The sequence below is a fragment of the Mobula hypostoma genome, chromosome 5 (genome assembly GCF_963921235.1).
Source record: "Mobula hypostoma chromosome 5, sMobHyp1.1, whole genome shotgun sequence".
In the NCBI taxonomy this organism is placed as follows: Eukaryota; Metazoa; Chordata; class Chondrichthyes; order Myliobatiformes; family Myliobatidae; genus Mobula; species Mobula hypostoma.
The window spans coordinates 138,400,894-138,420,542 of NC_086101.1; the positions used below are offsets into that span (position 1 = coordinate 138,400,894).

General features: G+C 44.8%; 1 protein-coding gene across 4 annotated transcripts in view; it reads left to right on the forward strand.

Annotated features, from left to right (window-relative positions):
* Positions 1–19,649, forward strand: part of LOC134347028 (coronin-2A-like) — a 168,348-nt gene that overhangs the window by 119,439 nt on the left and 29,260 nt on the right. For all 4 annotated transcript variants that reach the window (XM_063049021.1, XM_063049019.1, XM_063049022.1 and 1 more), the window contains one exon: positions 17,600–17,800. In XM_063049021.1, coding sequence (XP_062905091.1) covers positions 17,600–17,800 — 201 coding nt within the window. The remainder of the gene's footprint in view (positions 1–17,599; positions 17,801–19,649) is intronic.

Genomic DNA, 19,649 nt, shown 5'->3' on the forward strand with positions numbered 1-19,649 from the left:
TATTGGACGGCTATAAATTACACCACAGTGAGAAATCACTTTGGCAATCTTCACAGCATTTGTGTCTCTGTATGTGGGTGTTTATTTTAAAACTTCATTTGATTGAATTGCAAATTAAAAATCTGATTTTTGGTGCAAAACTCGTGTGGTTGTGTTTTAGAAACAGGGGCCATCTCTCATACATTGTATCATTCAGGACAAGGTGCCTTATCCACCACCTTATATAGTTCACTTTCACACTTTGCTGTCTGCCGTGACTGACGACTGGCTTCCTGAACCCATTTCACTGTCTGGTGGTGGAGTGCTGTCCACCCACCTTCAACAGGTGCAACACCATCCAAGACTATCTGCCCTGATCACAAACAAGAGCAAACCTGCAGACGCTGGAAAAGAGTAAACAGTCGACATTTCGGGGCAAGACCCTTCATCAGGACTGGAAAAAAAGAATGAGAAGTCAGATTACGGTGGTGAGGGGAGGGGAGGAAGGAGTACAAGGTAATAGGTGATAGGTGGATCCGGGAGAGGGGGAGGGGTGAAGTAAAGAGCTGGGAAGTCAATTGGTGATAGAGATAACGGGCTGGAGGAGGGGGAAATTGACAGGAGACAACAGAAGGCCATGGAAGAAAGGGAAAGGGGAGGAGCACCAGAGGGAATTGATAGGCAGGTAAGGAGATAAGGTGAGAGAGGGAAATGGAAATGGGGAATGGGGAAGGGAGGGTGGGGGCAATTACTGGAAGTTCAAGAAATCGATGCTCATGTTGTCAGTTTGGAGACTACCCAGACAGAATATAAGTTGTGGCTCCTCCAACCTGATTGTGGCCTCATCGTGGCAGTGGAGGAGGCCATGGACTGACATGTCAGAATGGGAATGGGAAGTAGAATTGAAATGGGAGCCACCAGGAGATCCCACTTTTTCTGACGGATGGAGCGTGGGTGCTCAGCAAAGCAGTCTTCCCCCTTCTCCAACCTTTTATCTCTTTCACCAGTCGACTTCCCGGCTCTTTACTTTGCCTCTCTCCTAATCCTGGTTTCACCTACCACCTACTACCTTGTACTTCTTCCTCCCCTCACCCCATCTTCTTACACTGACTTCTAATCCCTTTTTCCCAGTCCTGATGAAAGGTCTTGGCCAAAAACATTGACAGGCTACTCTTTTCCACAGATGCTGCCTCGCCTGCTGAGTTCCTCCAGCATTTTGTGTGTATTAATCTGTCCTGACTCAGGACTTTAACCAACACTCCCCTGCCCCCATTCTGTTCCTCCAAAGGGCCAAGTTTTGCTCCATCCAGGGAAAGGCAGCTTGCTTGCTCTTGTTGTCCAACACCTCACCCATTCATTCTCTCCACCACTGGCAGTGCACTGTGGTTCCATTACAAAATGCAGTACTTGTTCAACAGCACCTCCTAGATCTATGCATATCAACATTGAGGGGATCCAGAACTGCATACATACGGCGATCTGTAAGCCAGATCCAAGAGACTCACACCACCTGGATTTGGAAACATTTTATTATTATTTTTATTGAGATACAACATGGAATAGACCCTTCCGGGGAGCCACGCCACCCAGCAATCCCCCGATCTAATCCTAGCCTAATCATGAGACAATCTACAATGACCAATTAACCTACTAACCGTAGGTCTTTGGACTGTGGGAAGAAACCCATGTAGTCACGGGGAGAACGTACAAACTCCTTACAGGCAGCAGTGGGAAATTAACCCGGGTTGCCTGTACGGCAATGTGTTATGCTAACAACTACGCTACCCTGCCACCAGGGTCGAGTCCTAGAACTCCCAACTTGACATCACAGAGACAATCCATCTAACACAGTCTAGGTAACCATTATCACAGTGCTGCTTGTGGGATTTGCTGTGCGCAAATCAGCTACTGTATATCGTTCCTCCTGACACTACCTTCACTTCAAAAGCACAGGGGATTCCAGTAAATTGGCACATATCGGAACTAGTAGATTTTTGCCCAGTTAGGTGGCTGACACAATTAGCAGAAGTTTCATGGAAATAGTTAAAATGGTAAAAAGACAAACTACTGTTCAATTGAGCAACAAATTATGTATTTAAATGAAATGCAGAACAAATTACAATACTATCAATACTATTACAGTGCTATAAAAATGTTTATTGATTCCTAATAGTTGTCGACGGAGGCATTATCCAGTGCAGGCTGCCACGTTCTTTTGATTTATTGTAAAGGAACAAAATAAGTGCAGACACCTATTGCAGATAATGGACTACGTTCATACAATGCTATTGATGATTGTATCCTCCAAATCTTCATTTTTATTTTAACATTCAAGATGATTGCTGATACCTTCTAATTCTTTGTAGACCCTAACTTGTTGAAGTAGTGAAATTGTTTCATTTTCACACCTGGGAGATTCTGGCATCTCCAAGCCTGAATGCCTGAAACTGCAGTGAGCAAAGCAGTTCTGAATTGTCTTACTGCTTATTCCTTGCCAACTATGAGTGACAAAAATCAACACTTTTGAACACAAGTGCACACAACTGATGCTATTTAAGAACTGTTCACTGTAAGCACGACATAGAGTCTAACGGCCACACATGTACGTGTGTCTGACACTAGTTAGAAGCTGTTCAGCTACAGACATCTGCCCCAATTAAGTGGCATAGTGCCCCCCCCAAAAAAAGGAATCCCAGCTATTTTGTCGATTAGATTTTGTTCTTTGAAAGTTGTACCAAATAAATGGCCGCTTCAATTAACCTGAAACCACTCTCTCATTTGTTTCCTAATGGCTTGAAATGTGCAAAATAAGTGCATATCTTTTCCTTCTCTCTGTTGGCCATTGTCTTTCCATTTTATATATATTTTTTTCTCTCTCCTTTTCTCTTTTACTTTCTGTTTGTCAGTTTCATTTCTGGCTTGGAATTAAAAAATGTTTTGACTGCATCTTGTAAAAATGCAGTTTTTCAGGAATCATTTGGCAAACAGTTTTACTCATATGCGATGAAGTGATGCCAGCCTCATCTATATGCATCTTTGTTGGCATGTGATCTCACTGGGATAATGGCAACACAAGGCACTGAACTGTTTCTCCTTTCTGAACAGTGGGAGACTTGCCAGAACCTTTGTCAAGACCAAGCCCTTCTTCACAATTAATACATTTTTTTTTGGTTGCAACAGTACCAAATGTGTGTACTTTGTGGCCAGGGAATGGCCTCCAATTTGGACCAGATACATTCCATTAGAAGACAACAGTTTACTTCTCTTTGGACAGAGAGCATTCAACAAAAACAGTCTGTACTTATGCAGTAAATGGCCGAGGAGTGTTGCCAAATAAATTTGAGCCACTTGGACAATATACATGCGAATAATCGAAATCATAGCCAAAAGATTAGGTTTTAAGTGGGAGGTAAAACTTAGATTTATATGGCACCTTCCACAGGATTGCAAAGTGCATCAGCACTAATGAGTAACTTCTGAAGTAGTTACATTGTTGTAATGTGGGAAGAGGTGCAACCAATGAGGTAATTATCTCTTATTTAGTTGGAGTTGATGTTCCACCTAATAGGCAGCAGGGATACCCTTTTCAACTCCTGCATTCAGATTTATTGCCTGCCTCGAAAGTGGTTGCAATTACAGAGTCTCTGAGGGCGATCCTTTTAACTCAAGCTGTGAAATTGTGACTGAGGTGCTTCAGCCCCCAAGTTTTAGAACTCTCACCAGGGCTGGTATTTGTTCCTTTGGCCTTGAATTGGTATGTCAGTCTCCTCAGCTTCTGCTCACAGGTGGTGGTGGAGGAGCTGGACCAGGTAGACCTCGTGTTAAGCACAGAGTCCCGATTGAAGGGTTCTTCCAGCTGATGCTGACAGCCTCTCCACTCCCTTCCCCTCCACCTCTCTTCTTAGCTACTGAGCCCTTGGATGTTTGGGTTGTAGATGGACTTGGCAGAATTTGAGAGAGTGGGCCACATACTTAACATCTACAAAACCGAAATCCTCTACTAACTTGCTTTTGCAGTGCAATACTGCCCTCCAGGCAATACAGGTTCATGATTAGACCCTGGAAGACGTGGACTGTTTCCCAGTTCTTTGCTATGTTTCCGTGAAGGCAGATCTTAGTGATGGAATTTAGCATAAACTGGGAACAGATATACTCATGGAAATGCACAATGGAAGTGTAGAGGTTCTTTAGGGAGCGCATGCATGGGATTCTGGACAGGTTTGTGCCACTGAGGCAAGGAAAGGATGTTAGGTGAAGGAACCATGGTTAGCAAGATCTGGAACATTTAGTCAGGGGGAAGAAAGAGACATAATTAAGGTTTAGGTAGCAAAGATCAGACGGCTCTTGAAACTTATAAGGTAGTCAGGATGGAGCTTAAGAAAGGAATTAGGAGAGGTAATAGAAGATATGAGAAGGCCTTAGTGAGTAGGATTAAGGAAAACCCATGGTGTTCTGTGTATAGTACCTGAAGAACAGGAGGATGACTAGAGTGAGGATAGGACAGATCAGGGATAGTTGAGGAAACATGCTAGAGGAAATCCTTAATGAATACTTTGCTTCAGTAACAAGGACCTTGACAAATGTGAGGATGATGTAGAACAGACTAATAAACTGGAATATGTTGAGGTTAGCAAAGACGATGTGCTGGATGTTTTGAAAAGCACTAGGATAGGTAAGTCCTCAGGGCTGGATGGGATATATCCCAGGTTACTGTGGGAAGTGAGGGAAGAAATTGCTGTGATGTTCTTGATGATCTTTGTATCCTCAATGGCCGCAGGAGCAGTAACAGAATACTGGAGGGTGACAATTTCCTTTGTTCAAGAAAGAAAATAGGGATAATCCTGGAAATTATATACCAGTGAGTCTTACATTAGTGGCAGGCAAACTATCAGAGAGGATTCATGTCAGGGCTTGCAAGCATTTGGAGAGGCATGGTCTGATTAGAGTTAGTCAGTATGGCTTCGTAAGGGACAGGTTGTGCCTCACCAGCCTGATCGAATTCTATAAGTAAGTGTCAAAAACAAGTTGAAGGTAGAGTGGTAGATGTGGTGTATATGGATTTTATTAAGGCATTTGACAAGATCCCTCATGGTAGGCTCGTTCAGAAAGTCAGAAGTCATGGAGATCCAGGGAAACTTGGCCTCATAGATTCAGAAGACAGGGTGGTAGAAGATGGAGCATATCCTGCATAGTGGTTGGTGACTAGTGATGTTCTACTGGGATCTGTTCTGGGTCCTCTGTTCTTTGTGATATTTATAAATGACTTAGATGATGAAATTGAAAGGTGGTTTAGTAGGTATTCAGATGACTCAAAGCTTGGTGGTGCTCTGTATAGTGTAGAACGTTGTAGGTTACACCGTGACATTGATAGGATGCAGACCTGGGCTGAGAAGGGGCAGATGGAGTTCAATTGGAAAAGTGTGAAGTGATACAGTTTGGAAGATCACACAGGGTTAGCAGGATTCTTAGTGGTGTGGAGGAATAGAGGGATCTTGGAGTCTTAGTCCATAGATCCCTGAAAGCTGCAATGAAAGTTGATCAGGTGATTAAGAAGGCAGATGGTGTGTTAACCTTCGTAATTGGGGGACTGATTTCAAAAGCTGCTGAGTAATGTTGCAATTCTATAAAATTCTGGTTAGACCATACCTGGAATATTGTGCTCAGTTCTGCTTTCATCATTATAGGAAGGATGGAAAAGCTTTAGTTCAAGTCTATTGTCATTTGACTATCTATGTACAACCAAATGAAACAACATTCCTTTGGACCATGGTGCACCCACAAAACACATCATACGCAGCACATAAAACAAAGTAAGTTAATAAGATATAATTCAAAGTGCATGTAGTGCGTAGCACAGGTAAACAGTAAACAACTCATTGTCCTAGTGATGAGGCTTTGGTGGTGGCAGAGTATTCATTAGTCTTATAGCCTGAGAGAAAAAGCTGTTACCTAGTCTCATAGTCCTAGTCCTGATGCTCCTGTATCTCCGTCCTGACAGTAGTGGGTCAAAGGGATGGTAGGGATCCTCAACAACGCTTCAGGCCCTTCGTATACAATGCTGTTGATAAAGGCACAAATAGCGGGGAGGTAGATCCTAGTGATCCTCTCAGTGCAGACACCCCACCTCTCCCGGAAGTTCCAAGAGTCTCCCGCATATTAATAACAGCTCCCTGATGCCAGCAAATTATATACAATATCCTGGAAATAAATTTTTTTGAGAGTGAGAGAGCACGCGAGAGTGAGAGCGACCACAAGAGAGAGAGCGAGAGAGCGCGTGAGAGAGAACCAGTGTGAGAGTGACCACGAGAGAGAGCGACCATGAGAGAGAGTGAGAGAGCACGCGAGAGCGAGAGAGAGTGTGAGAAAGAGCGAGAGAGCACGCGAGAGCGAGAACGACCATGAGAGAGAGAGAGCGAGAGAGAGCCAGTGAGAGCGACCATGAGAGAGAGCAAGAGAGTGCGAGCACGAGAGAGTGACCACGAGAGAGAGAGAGAGAGAGAGAGAGAGAGCGTGTGAGAGCGAGCACGCCATGGCAGAGTGTTCCAAAAAAAGAAAATATAAAACGTCCTGCAAAGGGTTCTGGCCGGAAACATCAACCGATCTCTTCCACGGATGCTGCCCGACCTGCTGTGTTCCTCCAGCATGTTGTGAGTGTTGCTTTGATCCCAGCATCTGCAGATTATTTTGTGTTTAATCTAAAACGTACGTCACCCCAGACTACGCTAAAGTGTACCCCTGCCTAATAGGGGTTAAAAATAATGACCGTGTTGCTCGCTGCAGTGTTTGCAACAGTGATTTTTCTATTGCTCATGCTGGGTTAAGACTGTAAAAGACATGTTGAGGTGAGTTTAACAGGTATCATTCGTTCATTAGCATAGCTAACGATATTTAAACTAGCTGGCTAGTTGCTAAGGAGCTACTCTATTGTAGACATCCCACCTCTCCTGGAAGTTCCGGGAGTCTCCCGCAAATTGTTGGTGCTACCTCCCTGAAATGAGTTTTTGCAGGGTGGGATGCCTGTCAGTGGTTCTTGCAAAACTCTGTATAGTCTTGTCTGAAACCTTGCAGCTTCTGTAGCACACAATGATGTAGCCAGACAAGACACTTTCAACGGTGCTCCTGTAGACAGTTGTAAAAGTGGAGGCAGGAAGCCTTGCATGTCTCAATCTCCTCAGAAAGTGTAGACGCTGTCTTGTCTTAACTAATGAGGAGGCATTGTGGGTCTAGATTAAATCATTTGTTATGTGCACACCAAGAGCCAATGATGTGCAATGGAGAGCAGTTGACCTGCAGTTTCCTGGAAATTGTCTGTTTTTGTCTTGTCCATATTGAGACTTGGGTTGATTTTCTCACACCATTTGACAAGCCTCTCTACCTCCTCTCTGTATGTCATCTTATTGTTGCCAATGAGGCCAACCACTGTTGCATCATCAGCGAACTTAATGATCTGTTTGAGCTAGATCTGGCAGTGCAGTCGTGAGTCAGCAGTGCGAACAGCAGCAGGTTGAGCACACAGTCCTGGCGGGCACCAGTGCTCAGCGTGATGGAGTTTGAGGTATTGCTGCCAACTCAGACTGGCTGGGGTCTTTTTGTCAAGAAATTCAAGATCCAGTTGCAGAGAGGGGTGTTGAGTCCCATCAAGGATAGTTTACCCACCAGACTCTGAGGGATGTTACCCACCCTGTTAAACGCCAAGCTGACGTCGATGAGAAAGAAGCTGGTGCACGAGGACTTGTTTTCAAGTGGGACTGGAAGGAATGGAGAGCCAAGGCACCGGTTTGAGCTGTAGGCCAACCGGAAATGGTCCAATGTAGTTGGAAGGCAGGGTTTTATATGATGCATTACCAGCCGCTCAAAGCACTTCATGATTTTGTGAGGTCAGTGCCACTGACCAGAATCGATTAGGCACTCTCTTGGGTTGCTACCTTGAAGCTTGCAGGGACGGTGGATCGTTAGAAAGAGATATTAAAGATGTTCTGTTGGTTGGGCTGCACAGTCCCTCAGCAACTGACCTGGTATCATGTCGACCCCACAGCTTTGCATGGGTTTACCCCGGCTAGGGTCCTCCTCACATTGGCTGTGGCCAGACAGGGTGCCTGTTCCTGGGGAAAAGAGGGGGCTTTCCTTGATGTCACATCATTCATTGTATCAAATCGTGCATAGAAATCATTCATCTTATCAGAAAGGGAGGTGTTGCTGTCGCTGATACACAGGGTGGACTTGTAATCGGTTATGGTTTGTACACCTTGCTACATGTGCCGCGTGTCCCTGGTGTCACAAAGGTGTCTGAATTTTCTGTGAGAACTCTCACTACGTCTTCCTGACGGCACGTGAGAGCACAGCTCCTGCTGACCTTACAGTCATCCTATCCCCCGATCCGAAGGCAGCTTTGCCGAACGCTAACCCGTGTACGAACCTCTGCAGACAACCATGGTTTCTGGCTTGCCCTCGCAGCGCCTTGTCTTGTTTATTCACAGTAACGTCCCCAATGCACTTTCCAATGTTGCCAGTCACCAATACATTCATCAATGTGACATGATGATCATAGGTAGCCGCCTCCCGGTCCGTGCTTTGGGAGCAGACCGGCAGCGCTGAGGTGACACCTTCTGACCAGGTCCTGATCTCCCTGTGAACTGGTTTGACTTGTTTAACCAGTGGTCTGTATGCAGGGATTATCAAAATGGATACGTGGTCTGAGTGCCCAAGGTGAGGGTGGGTGCAGCCTTCTAGGCTCCACAAACATTGGTATAAACCAGGTCTGATTTATTCTCTCCTCTGGTTGGAAAGTTGACATGCTGGTAGATCTTTGGCAGGACTGTTTTTAAGTTGGTGTGATTGGAATCACCAGCAAAATGACAAAGCCGTCGGGGTGAGTGGCTTTGAGATCGCAGACGGCACTGTGGAGCTCCTGCAGCGCTTCTCCAGCACGAGCACGGAGGGAGGGCGGATGTGAGCAAGCAACAATGACAATGGCAGTGAACTCTCCCGGTAAGTAGAAGGGCCTGCACTTCACCATTAAAAAATATCTGAGGTGAGCAAGGGGCCATTACTACTGAGGCACTCACCCATCAGTTCTTATTGGCATAGACACACAGACCTCCTCTGGTCTCCTCAGACTCCTCCAGGGTCTTGCTGGAGAGCACAGCATTTCTGTCCATCTGAAAGGAGACTAGGCCTCCTAGCTGGATGGCCGAGTCTGGAGTGGTGGCTTGAAGCCATGTTTCTGTCAGGACGAGTACGCTGTTGTCCTTCATCTCCCGCTGGTTCAAACACAAATCCATCTTATTTTCTAATGATCGAACATTAGCGATTGAACTATTGAGAGCGTGGGCCTGCAGGGATCCGCTTTAAGTCTGTTCAAATACCAGCAGGCTTCCTGTCCTCCTGCATCCTTGCACACCAGTTCCAAGGTCCGCTTCCCTGAGTAGCTACAGCAGGCCAAGGTGCAGGGCGAGGGCCCGCTCTACGCGTTAGGCCGTAACTGCGCAGCACCTTTGTTATCACGCTCACCACTTAGGCGGACTTGAAGATTTTAGTCTTATCTATGATCAGCCGTGTTTTCCGATCATAGAAAAGATGGACAGGATAAGAAATTTCACCCTTGACTTTTGAGGCCACTGCGATTGTGTGTGCTGCCCTCTTGGAGGGTGCTGAGCAGATTTACTGCCTCAATTAGAAAGTATGTCTCATGAGAAAAGTTTGAGTGCTGGGGCTTCTCCCTTTGGGGCAAAGGAAGCTGAGAGGAGATTTGACAGCAATGATGAGGGGTGTAGATAGAGTGTATGGCCAGTGCCTTTTCTCCCAGGGCGGAAATTGCCAATATGAGTGGGCCTAATTCTAAGGCAACTGGATGAATGTATAGGCGGGATGTCAGAGGTAGGTTTTTTTCACACACAGTGTGGTGCATGTGTGTAACACACTGCCAGGTGTGGTGGTAGAGGCAGATACATCAGGATGTTTAATAGGTAGGCACATAGATGGAAGCAAAATGGAAGGCTTTGTGGGAGGGATGAGTTAGGTTAAAAAGATGGCACAACATGGTGGGCCAGAAGGCCTGTATGGAGCTCTGATGTTTTACTTTCCATATGCTCTAATTCATAGAGGGATCAAAGTTCCTGGCAAGCTGTCTTGTGCTAGAGTGTGGTCAGCCAGCTCTTGCACTGGGTCTGGTTGATGCAGAAATGGCTTGCAATTTTTTGTGAAATTTGATTTTTTTTATGTTTGTTCTGCTTTAAGCGAGTGGAGGAAGCCGATTAAATAATAACCTAGAAAAGAGAAGTAGGTAGACATTTGAAGCAAGAGCATTTTAGGACATTGTGGGAAAAGTAGTGGATTAGAACTACTTGAATAGACACCTCAAAGAACCAGTATTGTCATAATGGGCTGAATGGTCTTGTCCTGTGCTAAGTGCTTTTCAGATTGCATTATTAGATTATTCATTTCAATGAACTTTACCATTACTATGCGGACTTTATATAATTAGAAATGAGCTTCAAGTAATGCAGATATTTCCTTGTGGAAATGGTTTCTAGGCTGTAATTATACCTCCGGTCACCTGTGAGCTGGTTTGCTTTCTCCTGTTAATCATGGCTCCCTTTAATGAAGCAGAATTTCCAAGGCATCGCTACAGTAGGGGAATTGAATCCACATGGACCCCTTGATGGCGCTAAGTGTGCCAATGCCAGTGTCACGCTGCTAAAAGGGTTATATTTCCTCTCTAGTAAGAAGATAGCCTCTTTAATTATTTACTTCCCCGTGGTGATCTAGTTTGTTCTGTGCTGAAGACTGTGCTGGGTCCTATGGCAGTAGATCCCAGAAATGTTTCATTTACTTTCTGATTCCCTGTGATGTTGAGACCATCTCTTAAGCCTCAGACACCTCTGTGCCCACAGAACCATGAGAGAGAGCTGGGTAAGTTACGGGTTCAGACCAGTCCCAGACACTAGACACCAGGTTTTGATGGGGAAATGTATTGACCATCTCTTGATTTGCCTGGAAGTTTCCTGATATTTTACAGTAAGTTGTCAGGGCTCCAGGGAGTTGGAGGGATTCTCTGGTTCTGCTTGTTTATCAGGGGTAACACTCAGACAAGCACTGTTCCCAGAAGAGTACACAATCCATCAGCCTTGCCCCTGGCAGCTGAGTTAATCTCTTGCTGAGGTATCGACTGTAATAAAAAAAATCCTCGAGGTATCACAAAGGTGTGGCTAGAGGTACTGCTGCCCCCCACCTCCTGTGTCTGGGATTCAAACCTGACCCGGGCGCTCTCTGTACAGTTTACATTTCCGCCCGCATCACGATTGTGTGCGTATTTTTCCAGATCCCCAAAGGTAAGTGTGAACGTTAGTTGGCAGATGTATATTGGTCCCGGTGGGTGCTAGAAGCTGTTGGAAGTTGTGGGGAATAAGGGGAGAATAGAATAAGATTAGGATTCGTGTAGAGGGTGTCTGGTCTCAGTGGGCTGAAGGGGCTATTTCTGTACTAGATAATTCTATAAGCCATGTAGTGAGGTCTGAGACATTTTATATTTTAGAAATAAACTTCCATTCAGAATTAAATATATACAAGGGAAGGAACTTTTACATTCATGGATAATGCATTCAGTAGTGTTAACCTCATTTTTAAACTGTAACGCACTATTTCAGTGTCTGAGACTCAGCCCCTCCATGTACAGTAGTAGAAGGAGCTTAAACTGTGGTCATTCCCCATAGAGTCTTTGCAGTGGCTGTACTGAGCCTCAGTGCATCCCTCAGCACAAACTCCTGCGACCTGTAATATGTCAGTCCGTACCTGATGGACATCTCACTGTGCTGGAAGACCAGCGAATTTTGGGCAGTCTAAAGGACTGAGCCGATGACCTTCCAGCAGCACTTGGTGTCTGTCTCAGTGTATCACTCTGGGTTATATTGAGGTCAGGGTTCAAATGGTTCAATTTGACATCAGAGAATTGATACAGTATACAACCTGAAATTCTTACTCTTCATAGACATCTATGAAAAAATAAACCCCACAGAATTAATGATAAAAACATCAGAACCCCAAAGGGAGGTAGCTGCATTGGACAATGACTGCCTAGTGGTGAAGGCCCATGAGTGCTGATAGCTTTGTCCTCCCTTCTTAGCAAATCTAACTCCAGATGGGGTGGATTCCAGGCAGAAATTCAAGTGCTGCACTGAGGAGAAGCTGAAGGCTTGAGGTTCTCTACTTCAGCAAAATGATGAAACTTCCCTAAATCAACCAGGCTGCACCTTGCCTGAGTTTCAAGTTCTCTCAAGCACATTTTTGTTCCAAAAATAGAATGATGCAATATTTTAAAGAGAAAACCATGTTCCTTCTGCACAGTTTCAATTAGAATTAAGAAGAAATTAGAATTAGAAATAAATTAGAATTCTCACGATAACTTTATACTAAGAGTGCATTTCAAACCTTAATCACTATAAAGTGATGCTAGGCACAGGGCTGTCTGTCCATGAGGTAATTCTGACAGCAGATGATGAAGTAGTGGTGGTGGGGTGGGGGAGGAGAAGGGTGTGGAGGGATGGATTAATGGGTGGAAGTGTTGATCAGCTTTGCTGCCTGGGGAGAGTAATTGTCTTTGAGTCTGGTGGTCCTGACATACATGCTACACAGCCTCCTCCCTGATGGGAGTGGGACAAACAGTTCATGAGCAAACTGGCTGGTAGGCTGTTGACGGTGATGCGTTGGGCAGTTTTGACTACCCGTTGTACAGCCTTCCTGTCTGCCGTGGTCCACTTTCCAGTGCTGCACGTTGTTAGGATGCTTTCTACTGCGTATCTGTAGAAGGACGCGAGTATCGATGTGCATAGTCCGACTCACTTCAGATAGTAGAGACATTTTTCAACCTTGAACTAACACATTGGCAGTTTGATTAACGTTTTCCTGTCTGCCCGTAATTCTGTCCTTCCTTCTGTTCCACCAACCCATTGGTGGATGTGTTTCTTTGATAGATGTGACAGCATTCCCAAGCCTATCAGATATTAGTTGTGCCTGTCATTTTGGCTGTAAAGACAGCAAGAATCACTTAAGGTTGGCATGGGAATGATAAAATGCCAGCTTCTTTCAAGAGGATGCCATCTGGAGAAAGGATGGTCTTTTAAAATTTGCATGTATTACAGGTGCATGTATTAAGAATGTCTGCCAAAGCAAGAAGCACTCAACAGATCAGGCAGCATCTGGGGAAAGAGAAGCCTTTGGCCTGACATTTTTAATATTGTTTTTCTGCCTTCAGAGGATGGCATTGCTTTACAGTGCCAGGTTCAATTCCCACTGCTGTCTGCAAGGAGTTTGTGTGCTCTTCCTGTGACCGTGTGGCTTTCCTCCGGGCGCTCCGGTTTCACCCACATTCTAAAGATGTACGGTGAGGGTTAGTTAGCATGCTATGTTGGTGCTGGAAGTGTGGCGATCCCAGTAAAATCCTCACTGATTTGATTTGACGTGAACGATGCAGCTCACTGTATGTTTCAATGTACATATGATAAAGGAAACTAATGGTAATCTTTAATCTTTCCAGTGCTGCCTGCCTGAGTGTTTTACATCATATCTGTTTTTTTTTCATATTTCCAGCATCTGCAGTCTTTACATTTCCACACTGTGAGCTCTTCTCTTTCAGTAACGTTTGGCTCAATCAGAGCCCTTTGTTACAGTGTTTTCGTTGTTCAAGTGCCGTCTAGGTATTTTTGACAGACTTTACTGTGTGAGTTAGTGATATACTGAGTGGCCCTGCAAGTCAATAGTGAATTCAGCCATTTAAAAAAAAATATGGCCACAGTAGAAAAACTGTTTTGTGTGCCATCTATACAGTACATTGAGGTGGTGCAAGGGAAAAGCAGTAACAGAATGCAGAATGAAGTGTTAAGAGTTACAGAGAAAGTGCAGTGCAGGTAGGCAATAGGGTGCATGGCTGTAACAGAGCAGATTGTGATGTCAAGGGTCCATCTTATCCTGGAGGTCAAGATCGCCAGATCTGTAAGTAGATTTACAAGAAAGTTATTAGTAATTCTTCAAGTCATAGTATTTAGAGTAAAGCAATTATCATAGAGCCAATGCATAGACTTGCAGAGAGCAGCTCACAGCCAGCTGCCATTCTCTGGCATTGTCTAGCATTCGATGTGCTTTCTCCTTAGTTTCCAGGATTTGGACAGTCTGGCCACAGGGAGAGGAGTTTAGAATTGGGCACACACTCACAATCAGGGCTGAGATGGGGAAAATGTCTTCACTCAGAAGGTGGTGAGTCCTTGGAATTCTCTGCTCTGGAGGGCTGTGGAGGTTTGGTCCGCGGAGTTAACTCAAAGGAGAGGTCCGTAGATTCGGGGCTATCAGGGGTTCTGGGGGAAGTATAGGAAAGTGGAGCTGAGACAGAAGACCAAGTGAAATCTTGATGAATGGTAAAGCAGCTTGAACGGGCTGGAGAGGTGGGAGAAGCCCAGAGCCAGAGGAGTGCAGGTTTGTCAGTGTTATCAGGCTAGATGTTAATGCAGGTGGAGGGATATGTGTGATTATACCCGATACAAGAACAAAGAAAGTAATGTTCCCCGCGATTGTTGGTGTTTCCACTTGCCCCTGCATTCATTAATGGAGGACGAAGAAAAAAATGGGACAAGGTTAGGAGACAGGATACCTCAAGTTGACAGCACTAGGAGCTTAACCAGGATATTGGACAGACTAACTGAACAGGTAGTTTTGTGGCAGATGGAGTGAATTGTGGATCTCATGTCATATTCATTCTGAATGTGAGGAAGGCAGATGGGAATCATTTCCTTATAACTCGGTTCTAGGAACCATGAATGAGTAATGTGATTTCAGTTCCTATGTACAAAAGACACTAAACTGTAATGTATGGGCACGAAAGGGGATTGAAGAGGCCAACATGACATTGATCTTTGTGTCAAAGGAGAAGATAGTCACAGAGAGGTGACGTTGAATTGCCTTAACTAGATCACTTGTAGGGTAATCTGCTCTCAGTTGCACTTGGGTTTTCAGGATAGATACTGACCTTACTATTTGTCTGAATCACAGAAGGTCTTAAAGAGAGGCATTTATTCTGATCATATCTTTGATGGTGGCACAATATCCCAGACTGCTTTAGAGATGCTGATCCACTGTTAGAGTGCAGCCACTCTCACAGTATACAAAACGCAGCAGACTATCTGCACCACAGAGTACTTGCAAACTGCACTGTGACCGTGCTATTTGTATAATGTTGATTAAGAGACCAGTCTTGGCAGAGGACATTGAAATGCCCTTGAAACAAGCTGCTTTGCACAGATCAAAGAGACCTAGTCATGTTCAAAGTTCAAAGTACATTTATTATCGAAGTACGGGTACAGAATGCAACCTTGAGGTCCATCTTCCTCAACACAAAGAAACTCCGTGGAACACTATAAAGTCTGCAGATGGTGGAAATCCAAAGCAACACACACAGCATGCTGGAACTCATCAGGTCAGGCAGCATCTGCAGAAAAGAATGAACAGTTGACGTTTCAGAACTGAAAAGGAAGGGGGAAGACATCAGAGTAAAAGGGCAGGGGGAGGGAAAGGAGGCTAGCTGGAAGGTGATGGGTGAAGCCAAGTTGGTGGGAAAGGTAAAGGGCTGGAGAGGAAGAAATGTGATAGGGGAAGCAAATGGACCAAAGGAGAAAGGGAAGGAGAAGGGACCCACAGGGAAGTGATGGACATATAGGAAAAGGTAAAAGGCCAGAGTGCGGAATAGAAGAAGAGGGGAGAGGGAGGGAATTTTTTTTACTGGAAGGAAAAATCAACATTCATGCTATCAGGTTGGAGGCTGCCCAGGCGGAATATGAGGTGTTGCTTCTCCACCTTGAAGTGGCCTCTTCTTGGCACAGGAGGAGGCCACGGACAAACAGGCCAGAATGGGAACGGGAATCGGAATTAAAATGTTTGGCCACCATAGAGCCCATTTAAAGAAACAGCCACCAAGTCAGTCAGTTCAGTGCCGTGTTAATGGTTGCAGATCCGTTTCTGCACCAAAGTGCCTCTATCAGATCGCGCAAATAGTAAAATACGTTCAGCGCTGAGGACGTTAAGCATCAAGCCGCAGCCTAAGGTGAGTCCACGGCAACGAGCCGCGAGCCGATGAGGTGATCGAACCTTGCAGTTTGGTTACCCAAGACTCCTGCACCATCTGGCAGCAGCAGCGAGAGGGCGACCAGTCAAATGCAGGCAAACGGCGCTGATCACCAGTTCATCCTCGTCGATTTTAATCTTGCTCGACACTTTGATCAGCGTGGGGTAGTGGAGGTTCATGTTCTGCCAATCGGAATCAATACAGCCCACTCCATCAGTGACAGCCACAGTTGCCTCCACACCGAATCCCTCAGGAGAACACAGAAAAGCGTCAGATCATTCAGTCAGCCCCAAAAAATACATTCATAGAAGGGAAATTATAGGCTGCAATCGATCACAGTTCAGAAGAAGTAGTAGTAGTAGTATATTTAGAGGAAGAAAAGTATCTAGTTGTTTTGTAAGCTGCCTGATGTCGCTGTTAGTCACTGGGTGCCATCTTGCCGGAAGTTTGGGATCTCATCGGGTCTGCAAGTCATGTGTCTGTGAACTCTGGATTTAGCCTGGTGTTTTCATTAATACGCGGCTACCGGCTATTGATGACAACGTTTACTACAGCACAGAGGTTCATTTGTCCATTGTGGTCATATGATCTAACCTCACCAGCACAGCCTGTTCTGAATGGAAGTGAGTTGGTGGGGGTTGGGGCGGGAGATGCAGCCGGATACACAAAGTAAAGGATCTTTCATGACCTTATTGCTGTGGTGGTGGTTATGTCTTTAGCTGTCTGGGTTCTAAGCTCTGGAGGTTTCTCTCTCTCTTTCTTATAAAACAATGCCTATTATATGACTCTTTGAAAGGCTTTTGTCCATGGCCATCGAAAGATCTTGGCCAGTTTATTTTGAGGAGAAGATTGCTCCATATCACATGGAGAGAACAAGAGCAGCCCGACCTTTCAACGCTGGGTCCTGAAGCTTGAGCAGAGACTGAGAGACTACGAACATGTGGTGTGGGCAAACACCCGAGTAGGGAAGATGTTTGTGCTTGCTCAATAGGAGGAACCATTGTGGAAGACACTGAAAAAGATGGATGGAAAGGGTTAAAGAATCCCTCCACTCTGCAGCTACTTGGAGTCTGAGTTTCTGGTAGAAGGGAGCCGATCAGTACAGGAGAGAGTCACCTGAAATCAGCACTGACTTTGTGCCCAGTGACAGGATTGTGATTAAACAATTTGATTAGTGATCCAGCAATGTGAATTCAAACTCCTTTGAAATGAATTCCTTTAAATAATCCAGAATAAGCAGTTAGTAATGCTGACAATGTAACTCAGTATTAAAGTAAAAACCCACCCACCATTTCTGTCTCTGACTCGGATGTGTGGTTACCTCTGAAGTTACTCTGCAAAAAAAAGCAATTAAGAATGGAGAGTAATTACCTCTGTGTGAGCATCCTGTGATTGAAGGAAACATGTCCTATACTTGTCCCTATACTTCTGTAGCTCTTTGTTTAACGATTCCTGTAAGTTGCCCAGGCACGTTAATTCTCAAACTCTGTTTCGACCGTTTGATTGTCCTTTCAGATGTCATGGCGACCCCCGTATTACAGCTCCAAGTTTCGCCACGTGTACGGGAAGCCGGCCAGTAAGGAGAATTGCTACGATGGGGTTGCCATCACCAGGAGTGTCCAAGACAACTACTTCTGTTCTGTAAACCCAAAGTTCATCGCCGTTGTGACCGAGTGTGCAGGAGGTGGAGCTTTCTATGTCATTCCCATCAATCAGGTATGAACTGAAACCTTTTTGGCATGAGGTGTAAGAATGTGTTAATGACTGACTTATGACAGAGAGCATGCTGATTTGTTCACTGCTCACTCACTTTCTATTCCCTCTCCACCTACTCCCAACCCCGATCTGATCTTGATTCCCCTTACGTACATCGCTGCCTTTTGTATCCACCACTTTCATGGTGAGCACACTCCATGTTCTGCCCACTCCTTGCTTGAATTCTCCTGAATTCTCTTTCAAATTTTTCAGTGATAAGTTATTTATCGCCCCCAAATTCTGTCTCCTCCACATAATTTCTGTTCACATCAGCCCTGTTGTTACTGTAGAGACATATTTCACATCTTCTTTGACTTCTGCTTTGTGATCTCAATTGTTCGAAATGTAATGAAATGAATCATCATTTTGATGACAACTAATGCTGATGTGCAGGCTAACCTGGATCCTCGTTTCACAGTCTGAAGTTCATTGCAGCAGTTGATATTTTTGATTGGCAACCTAATGCCTTTTAGTACGCTGTAGAAGGTGACAGTATTCTCTGATTAAGGCTTGAATTGGGCTAATAACCTGTTAGTCACCTGCTTTGCTGGTGTCTGGCCACCTTTCATCATTCAGTGGGAGGCCAGAAGACGTTCTTACATCTGATTTCCAGTGACTGCTTCGTGCGTGTCCCAGTCCTCCCAGGCACAAAATTAATATTTGATTGGATTCCAATCCCAACCCAGCCCCGGCCCAAGGAGGTAATTTTTTATTTACTGATACCTAATTCATCCCTGACACAGATAGTCAGGCCCCTGTGGCTGTGCTCTGTCTCTGAGCAGCAAAATTGGTAACCATGGTATTAGCTGAGGTGAAGCCTGATGTGTGTCTTCAGAAGAAGGCAGAGGAGGGATACATTTATAGGATAAGTGATGGGGTTCCAGTAAAGTATATAATAAAGGACTATTTATACAGAATGGCCTATTTTCTGTGTAAGTTCTAGATTCAGATTTTCTGCATCGATCAGTGTGGTTTGGTATAATATGCAGCAAAAGAGAGTTAATGTTTGCTTAATACTATCGAAGTATTTATTTCAATTTATATGGAGAGTGGACAATGCTGTCAAGGCCAGCCTTTGTTGCCCTCCTCTCAATTTCCCCTTGAACTGAATGGCTTGTTAGTCCCTTTCAGAAACGAGTTGTGAGTTAACCAATTGTAATGAGTTGGAACTTGCATACAGCCAGTGAGTTAACACCAGTGTCTAAAGATCCTTAATGACTAGGTGCACTTTTATAATACTCTGACAGTTTCACAAGTAGCAGATTACATTTGTACTACAGAAATGCCGGGCATCAGCATCTGTGTTGGGTGGAGGGAGTCTAATCATCCATTCTTCGTGTTTTCGCATTAATATTGCTGGGTTCCACACCACCAACAGCTTGGCTTTCATTAAAGACCCTCACCATTTGGACGTGCCCTCTTCCATTACTACCATCAGGGATGAGGTGCAGGAGTTTAAGGACCTACACTTAACATTTTAGGAACAGCTTCTTGATTTATGAATGGTCCATGAGCACTGCCTCACTATTCCCCTTTTGCTCAATCTATCTGTCATAAATTATAGTAATTTGAAATTTTGCACTATACTACTGCCTCAATGCAACAAATTTCATGACAAACTGAATGTCAGTGATAATAAGCCCGATTCCGATTCTGATCTCTTGTTTAGAGAGCTATGACTCCACCCACTAGATTGTTTTTCCATGGCCCATCAGCTTCAGTTTTACTAGGGCTCCTTGAAGCCATACTCAGCTGCTGCCTCAGTGTCCCAGACCGTCACTCTCACCTCACCTTGTTATTTAACTCTTTG